This window comes from Dioscorea cayenensis, chromosome 4 (genome assembly GCF_009730915.1).
Source record: "Dioscorea cayenensis subsp. rotundata cultivar TDr96_F1 chromosome 4, TDr96_F1_v2_PseudoChromosome.rev07_lg8_w22 25.fasta, whole genome shotgun sequence".
Classification (NCBI taxonomy): Eukaryota; Viridiplantae; Streptophyta; class Magnoliopsida; order Dioscoreales; family Dioscoreaceae; genus Dioscorea; species Dioscorea cayenensis.
Window position 1 is genome coordinate 11,641,223 of NC_052474.1, and position 8,538 is coordinate 11,649,760.

Genomic DNA, 8,538 nt, shown 5'->3' on the forward strand with positions numbered 1-8,538 from the left:
TAACTAATGCCGATTTAAAACTTATTATCATAGATATGTTGAGTTTGAAACATTTGAAATATTTTCTCATGTCTTATTGTTTATTTAAATTTGATTATCTAAATTAATCATAACTTTAACATAAGATGATTACATACTTTTTTAAAATTTTATATACTATACATCTTGCTTTCTTTTTACTCCAATATAATTCAATTAATGGTCAACTTACATTGATGGCATAAGGATTTTTAAACAATTAAACAATTAAACAAAAAATTATTTATTTATTTATTTATTTATTTACTTATTTACTTAATAACAACCAAACCTTTCAGGGATTGGTCAATGAACATTATAAAAATCATTAATATGAAAATAAGTAAAAAAAAATCAATGTGATTTTGAATGAAAAAAATTTTTCTTCTTGAACTTTCAATTTCTATGTATAGAAATAAATGGTTGTTTATATGTCCTCTTTCACTCTTTGATAAACATCTAAGAAAAGTAAGCAATAGAACAATAAAAAATAAAAACACTTTAAAAAAAATTGCCAAGCAAAAGATGAAAAGGAGAGCTGAGAAATAAAGGAAAGAGTTGAGTGGTGTTTGGTATTTGAGTTCATGATTGTCAATTAATTATCATTAAATAAGAAAGCATGGTGGAGATCTTTGTGGATATTTAAAAAAAAAGAGAACATGACATAATTAATACTAGATTAGGGTCGTGGTTTGCAAATATTTTGATTTTTATCCTTTTTTTTATTTTCATTTTAGAAAAATATATTCCATGCATTATCTATTTATGTTTCACATAATCTATTTGTATTACATGTTTTTAATTAAAAAAAACTCATTATAACTTTGTAAATAAATTATTATTATTTTTTAACCAAAAAACCTCAAATATAAGAGTTTCAAATTAGGTTAATCAATAACCTAATATTAAGAAAATAAATTGAAATGGTGCTCCATAACAGAGATATCTATAGCAACATTCTAATCTATCTACAATAAATAATATATATTGAAAAGTGTTAAAATTTCTCAAAAAGAACAAATGATTAATTTTCATATTACCACATGAAGCCTTCTGAAATTGCATTGCATCACTTTCACTAATGTCAAGGATAGCTTAATTGGTGGAGTTTATGCTTTCCTGCGATCAGTACTATGCTCCTTAGACATGACAAGTGACCCCACATGCTTGCAAAAACTATTTAATTATTTTTTTCCTTTGTTTTAAACTGATAGTTGTTTCATAACATGGTTTGGATGTCTATGATTGACAAGTCTGGAAAATGCTCTCACTAGATTGATTTTGTGAAAATTGAAGGGAATATTAATTTAATATTTAGGCAAAGGATTTCATATATGGGATGCATAACAAATTCTAATCTAAAATAAAATTTGAAACAATATTAATTTTCGACTTTCTTCTCTCAACCTTGTGATGGATGAATCCTAAAGAATTCATCAAATAAATACAACAATTTTAAACTATTAGATTGTAGTATATAATATTTGGTCAGAAAATTTGATTTTTCTTTTTTTAAGAAAATTTGTAATTTACTTGTATATATTTTGTTTTTTTATGTTCAATCTTTCTTTTCTAATAAAAAGTATTCGTAGAAAATCATAAAATTATATATATATATATATATATATATATATATGAATAATTATGAGCATTATTTTATTTTTCTTAATGTTTAAATCAAAATAAATTTTATTTTACTTGATAAGATACAGTAAAAGAAAAAAAAAGCATAGATAATAGACCTAAACTCTTGATTATTTCATTCTCACAACTAATTAAAAATATGTTGAAAAGTAAAATATAAGAAGCAAAATCGAGGACAAACAAAAATCTATACAACTAACAATTTATAGAATTTTATTCAAATAAGAATATTGACCAACATAATCAACAACAATTATTTACTGATTTAGCTGTGATCAGCATCTTATAAAAGTATTTCATTGATTCATATATAAGATTGTTAATAAAGTAGTTATTAATAGTAAACTCAAAGCTTTGATTATTATAAATTAGTCGAACTAATAAGGCAACTCATGAGCTACTTAATCACTCTACCATGTATTGGGGAAGTGGGGCTATTTAATTACTCTACCATATAATAGAATCAGAGAATTCAGATGTTGTGTGGAGTTATATGAGTTCAAAAATGATTTTTAAAGTGAGGGAAAATAAGTTTTTATAGATTGGCTTATTTTTCCCCATTTCAGTAAAAAAAAATGCTGAAATTAGTTTTGTTTAAAATCTACTTTCAGGCGGAAGTGAGAAAAGTATCATTTCTCCTACTTCAAGATAAATGATCACAAAAAATGGGAGAAGTCAAACCACTTTAATTTCCAGCTTCCCCCAAAATGAACGCCCTAGATCATTTAAAAACCGAGAAGAAAACATGAAGTAACTTGCTTGAGTTGTACTTTATCAAGCTATATCTATTTTCATAAAATTCTATTTATACTAAAATTTTCACAAAATATATATTGACATGCTTCTATTCGTATGGGAAGCTCATATGTTTCTATTTTATTTGTGCATTAAAGGAGTTCGATTAAATTAATATAAGCCAAGCTCGGCCCCAACTCATTACAATTTTTATTTTAGAAGTGGAACATTTACGATCTTATAACAATACATACATAAATTTATAAAAAGAAAAATTATTACATACCCAAAGTTCATGTATAGATTTCCTTTTAGGATGGGAATCAAATCTCTGCTGATAATCTCTCTTGATCATTAAATCATAGAGCAAAACAATATTAGAAAACATCATTATGACATCATTTATTATTATCATAAAGTGTTTCTTGTTGTTCATCTTTATTTAATCATATTTATTCATCTTAAATAAATAATTAATTCATTAAGATTGAGATATATATATACTTCCTTTTAGCCTGTCATCTTGGAGCCTTAGTTCTTGATTGAGGTGTCTCCCTTATTTTTCTCAACTACCAAACTTTATAGAGCATGTGATAAGATTGTAAAGGTGCCTTAATCATGCAAGAACCAGCTCAATTGGATTTGGTAGGGTGGTGCATGGTACTCTTAAGGGAACAACACAACATCATCAAGGCATGGTTCTTTACTATCTCAAATCTTAAAATGTGGTGCTCCCATATCTACATGTCTCTCTACTTACAACTACTATCACTCTTATTATTATATTCCATAATGCATATGCATGATTCATTCATTAAATATATATATATATATATATGCGTATGATATAACATTTTGAGTGTTTTTCAGTGTTCACATGACATGCAAAGTAATCATTTTCACTAGTCCCGTACACAATGCTGCTAACAAGTTCGGATATCATAATAGATAAACTTGATCCAACCTAGAAGGATTTGATATGTCGACAAGATTTAGAACATATCACCTAATTAAAGAAAAAGTTATGCAAGGTGAGAAGACATTCTTAATTGAGTTTTGAATCTTGTCTTTTACCACCTTGAACACCTTTTTCTTCACTCCTAATTAATCATAACTAAGATGAAATTAGTGAAGAAAAATACATTTTCTAGTATCAAAATGGTATCTCTTTTATAAGAAAGTGGAGTATTTAGTACGCCACCAAACTAGATATGCTTAACTGTATGATCCCAAAGTAGGAGCTTTCACTTGATAAATATATATATATATATATATATATATATATTATTCAAAGTTCCTCAAGGAATCATGTACACCTAATCTCCCCCACATGACAAGCTTTTAGAGCAACCGCAATTAGGAAACTTCTTGAAATCATTAAGTATTGAGCGACCTTGATATGGTCTAGCTACCTTTGAGTTGTTTAGTGTTTTAAGAGATACATACATATTTGTTCCAAAGCATGCATCATGCTGTACAAGTAACTCAAAGTACTATTCAATGCCAAAGATCATATAGATATAATTAATTACCTACTAATATCATATAATTAAGACCATTTCTCAAGCATGAACTAGCTTCTTCAAAACTTACACTAAAAAAATACAAGAAAATCCCTTAAATTAAAGCAAAGAAAGATTGGCCTAAATCTTCTCATGAATCCAATACAGTAATGCCATAATAAACTTTGGGGCATACTTAACTTATAAAAGTCACTTATATACATGTCTCCTTAATTTTCCTCTCTCCCCTCTTCTTCTTCTTCTTCTTCCTCTCCTTGCTGTAAATAGATTCAACTCTCTCTCTCTCTCTCTCTCTCTCTCTCTCTGTGTGTGTGATCATGGATAGACACTTTAGGGAACTAGGGTTGGGGAATGGAAGATCTGGTTCTTCAAGGAAGGGGAAGAAGAGCAGTTCAGACAAACCGAAGCAACCACAAAGAGGTCTTGGAGTAGCTCAACTGGAGAAGATCAGGCTACATAGTCAGATGGCAGCTGCCTATCTCCCTTCACTTCAATCTCCTCCATTCTGTAGCAATCTAAATAAGGTACCTATCTTTGTATGTTTTTACCTATGTATTTGTCTATATATCTCTAGGATTTGCAATTCATGGTGGTTTTCAGGAAGGAGATCATATAAGTGAAGACGTGGCATGTTCACAGTCTTTCTATTCAAATTCCACTTCATCATCTTCGTTTCTCGGTCTTCATCCTAACCACATGGTATGTAAACCTAACAGAGTTCTAAACCCTAGCATGACCATAACCACTTAAGAGAGAGCTAGCAAACCCTAATCTTATGAGTCTCAATCTTAATTTTTTATGAGTAATAAAAGACCTTAACCAAAACCCTGCCCTCCCTCTCTTCATCTACTTCTTTAATACACATATGGTACTAAATAACTTCATATTCATGGTTTTAGATGGCATTTGGAGACGATGAAAGAAATGACATAAGATACCGGGAATTCCCAGCAACTCCATCGGCAAGGTTTGTGTATATGTAAATGTTATTCTTTTCTAGAACAATATTATTGAAACATACATCTATACATTTTTACCCATCTTCTAACCCAACATACTCTGATTTCAGTTCTCTATCAAACAATAGCAACTTCTTTCTACCTCCTAGTTTTGCGCAAGAGACAGTCACACTACCCCTTTTGGAGGACAACATTGAGGTTATATATATATATATATATATTCATATTCATATATATCTCACACACTTTAAACCATGCTGCTTTTCTTGTGAAAAATTCAGTTATATGTATATATATATATATATGTATGTATGTATGTATGATATTTATCTCAAGTTACAACTTTGTGTGCAGGATTCAGTGCAGTGGAAAACATGGCAAGAACGACATTGGTCGATGATGAGAACAGTGAATCAGAATCCAGATTCAAGCAGTGACTCACAAGAGCTAGATTTAGATCTTAAATTATCCCTTTAAGCACTCAAAGCATAGAGCTGCTAATGCTAAAGAGCAGATACTTTTAAAGTTGCCTCATAAGCTTGCATTTGTAATGAAGGATGTGTTCAGTGGAGCATGAATACACTGGAAACTCTTGTTTAATGAGAAGAAGTTATCTAAAAGCATAGTTGGGGAAATTGGGATTAATTCCTTTTCTTTTTTTGGGAGCAGTTGTTACATGTAAGTTTCTTTTCATTAGAGTTTTATTGTCAATGTATATACAGAAGGTAATTATCTGCAGGACTAGAGTGGGTTTTCTGTTCTTTTTATTTTTTACCTTTTAATTCACAGTTGCAAAGTTAGCATGCATGAATTGATAAATGTGAATGACAAACTAGAAGCTATTCTTGGCTAATGAGGTGAGTAGTTAATTAAGCTCTTGTTCTTGTTTCTTGGAATTTTCATGAAGTTTCATGAACTACATATATATCACATGTTTGCAACATTGCATTGATGTTCTCAGAAAGTACTGCAATTTCTCTACTTTATTTTGTTTACATGGAAAACATGGAATATGTACCGAGTGACCATAAAATGATATATTTACCATAAAATATCATAATAGATGATCTCTCTGTCAAATGAACTCTAGATTTTAAGTTTTTCAGTATTGTTGTGTAATTTATGTGTGCATGTGTGTGTATGTGTGTGTGATGTAACATTATTTGAGGTTGATGTTATTAAATACCAAGAATACATCATGTTTTGTTTCATTAGGATTAATAGATAATGTAACTCCATGGTTTATATATATAGATGACAGTTGCATAATTAAGATGTGATGAATCTGTGTGTCTGTGTGTGTGCGCTCGCGCGCTAAGCAAGATATCAAAGAAGAGAGCTTAATTTCTCTCTCTTGCTGCAATACCAGCTTTAGAGATAAATAAGTAGGGATGTTTTTGTAATATGTTTTAATAAGGGAATATTCCATAATCATGATTCCTTTGTCTTTAATGATGATGTAGTTAAATGTTTTTTTGTCTTTCAAGTGACTATTTAGAAACTTTACAATTTGTCTTATACTCCTCAACTAACGGTTCTCAGATAAGATCTTAATTTTTTTTTTAGGGGAATATTAATTAGGTGTTTTGAAGTAGCTAGAATGCCTGGAATGTGATTACAACCCATCCCTTGGTGTGACTTTGATTCTATTGGACCATATTGGTGGTGTCTTGGTTGTTGGAATGCATGTGCTTTTGTTCTTGTTTGGCCTCTTAATTAATTTAGATTTTCCATCATATATATCTGATCTATGAGTTGGACATACTGTACCGGCACTGCCAAGTCTAGATATTTGGTTGCTTCTAACCGAATGGTATTAGAACATTTTTAATATAATTTAATTATTTAAATAAATATATTTAATACAACAATTTAAAATTTTTTTATTAATAATAAAAATATTATTATTATGATAAACTATATTTTTAAATTTTTAAATATTTGATTTTGATTAATATTAATTAACTAAAATTTTGATTGGTTTAAATAAAAATTTTCTGATCAATCTAATATTTTAAAAAAATTCTTTAACCTCAACCAAACATTACGAATAATATTTCTTATTAGAACTTTATTGTGGCTAAAGTTTAGCTATTTATCTCATACAGCAGTTTGTTAGATATTTTCTTAGTTTTATTTTCTCATAGTAGTCATCAAGGAGCTCTCTTTGGCAATGAAATAGAAACAACAAACAATAAAATGAAAGTACAACCACTAAATATTGGACATAACTGCTCAAAACTTTAAGTGACATTTAAGTGTAATATGGCTTTAACAAATTTGGCTTTATGTACGTTTTCTTTAAGAGCTAAAAACAAAAAAAAACAACCTTGATCACCGGAAAATTCAAAAGTGATCAAAGAATATGAGAGAACTAGTTAGAGAGAGATCAAAGTTAATCAAAAGTTTCTTATTTTTCTATTAGTTAAACAAGCAAAAAGGGACAATTAAACATAATTGTGTGGCAGTCGTAGCTATTCTATAGGTCACATGTAACAATAGGGGATGCATACAATTAGCATCCAACATGTATCTTATTTTACAAGTATTTTAACATCCTCTCCTCCCATCTCCCACAAACACAAGATGGGATCAGAGAACAAATCATGTTGAGTTCGGAGATAAGCTTGCAGAAACGATTGGGTGCATGGAAGTGACTAAGTGAAGAAATAAACAATTTGTGTAGTGGAAAAAAGTTAACTGAAGATGTAAAGCCCCGCAAAGAAGATGTTGTCAGATGAAGAAATAATAAATTTCAATATGTTTGGTTCATTAATAAAAAAAAAATCATTATTTTCAATCAGAATAACATTGTAATTGTCACAAAAGAGAGTTGTTGCATAAGAAAAATAAACACTAAAATCTTGAAGTAGCCATCATAACCACACAAACTCTGAGGTGGTATCAGCAAGAACCTAACGTTCTACCTCAGTGTTTGATCTGGCAACAATAGTTTACTTTTTGCTTCTAAATAAAATAAGTGAGTGTCCTAAAAAATCAACTGAAGGATCAACAAAATTCAAATCATCAAGACTTAGAATTTGAAAATCAGATAAAGAGGAAACCATTTTGTGGTTGAACTAGTAGATAAATTAGATGAGCCAGATTTGTTTTCCCATGTAGGTATAGCAAGATTACTAGATGAACTAGTAAATAAATTCCTATAAGATAAAGAATTTGAAAATTCATTAGGAAACAAATCAAATAATGGATCAGTAAATTACAAAACATTAGGAATCGAAATTTGAAAATCAGATAAAGAGCAAAATATTTTGTGCTCCTAAAAGGTTACATGGTGTGAGACTCAAAGTCATTTGGAAATGGGATTCAACACTGATAGCCTTTTTGCTCATTTCCATAAACCAAGTTACAACACAAATAGGCTCAAAGTGTAAGTTTGTTGTGTTCTTGATATTTAAGTTGACAAAGCATACACAACGAAAAACATGTAACAGTTTACAATTAAATGAGAAACCATAAAGTTATTTATAAGGAGAAATATTACTAATGGTGAGTGTAGGAATACGCTTGACATTGTAGATAGTTGTGAGAGTAGCCTCTCCCTAAAACTTTCAGGTCATTTTGAAGAGATTACAATAGCACGTGTAGTATCTAAGATATGCCTATATTTGCAATATACGCTTTCATTTTGCTCAGAA

The 8,538-nt window shown here is 29.4% G+C and overlaps 1 protein-coding gene across 1 annotated transcript; it reads left to right on the plus strand.

The window, feature by feature from the left end:
• Window positions 1-4,186: 4,186 nt before the first annotated feature.
• On the plus strand, window positions 4,187-5,617 carry LOC120259376 (protein SPEAR1-like). The gene is made up of 5 exons (XM_039266967.1): window positions 4,187-4,444; window positions 4,521-4,619; window positions 4,820-4,887; window positions 4,990-5,077; window positions 5,234-5,617. Exons 1-5 carry the CDS (start codon window positions 4,238-4,240, stop codon window positions 5,354-5,356), a joined length of 585 nt encoding a protein of 194 aa, XP_039122901.1. The 5' UTR covers window positions 4,187-4,237; the 3' UTR covers window positions 5,357-5,617.
• The last annotated feature ends 2,921 nt before the right edge of the window (window positions 5,618-8,538 follow it).

Excerpts from the sequence above, each read along its gene's own strand:
- LOC120259376 (XM_039266967.1), top strand. The coding sequence starts at position 4,238 with ATGGATAGACACTTTAGGGAACTAGGGTTGGGGAATGGAAGATCTGGT. Across the intron at positions 4,620-4,819 it reads GTCTTCATCCTAACCACATG|ATGGCATTTGGAGACGATGA; the intron begins GTATGTAAACCT and ends TCATGGTTTTAG. Across the intron at positions 4,888-4,989 it reads CCAGCAACTCCATCGGCAAG|TTCTCTATCAAACAATAGCA; the intron begins GTTTGTGTATAT and ends CTCTGATTTCAG.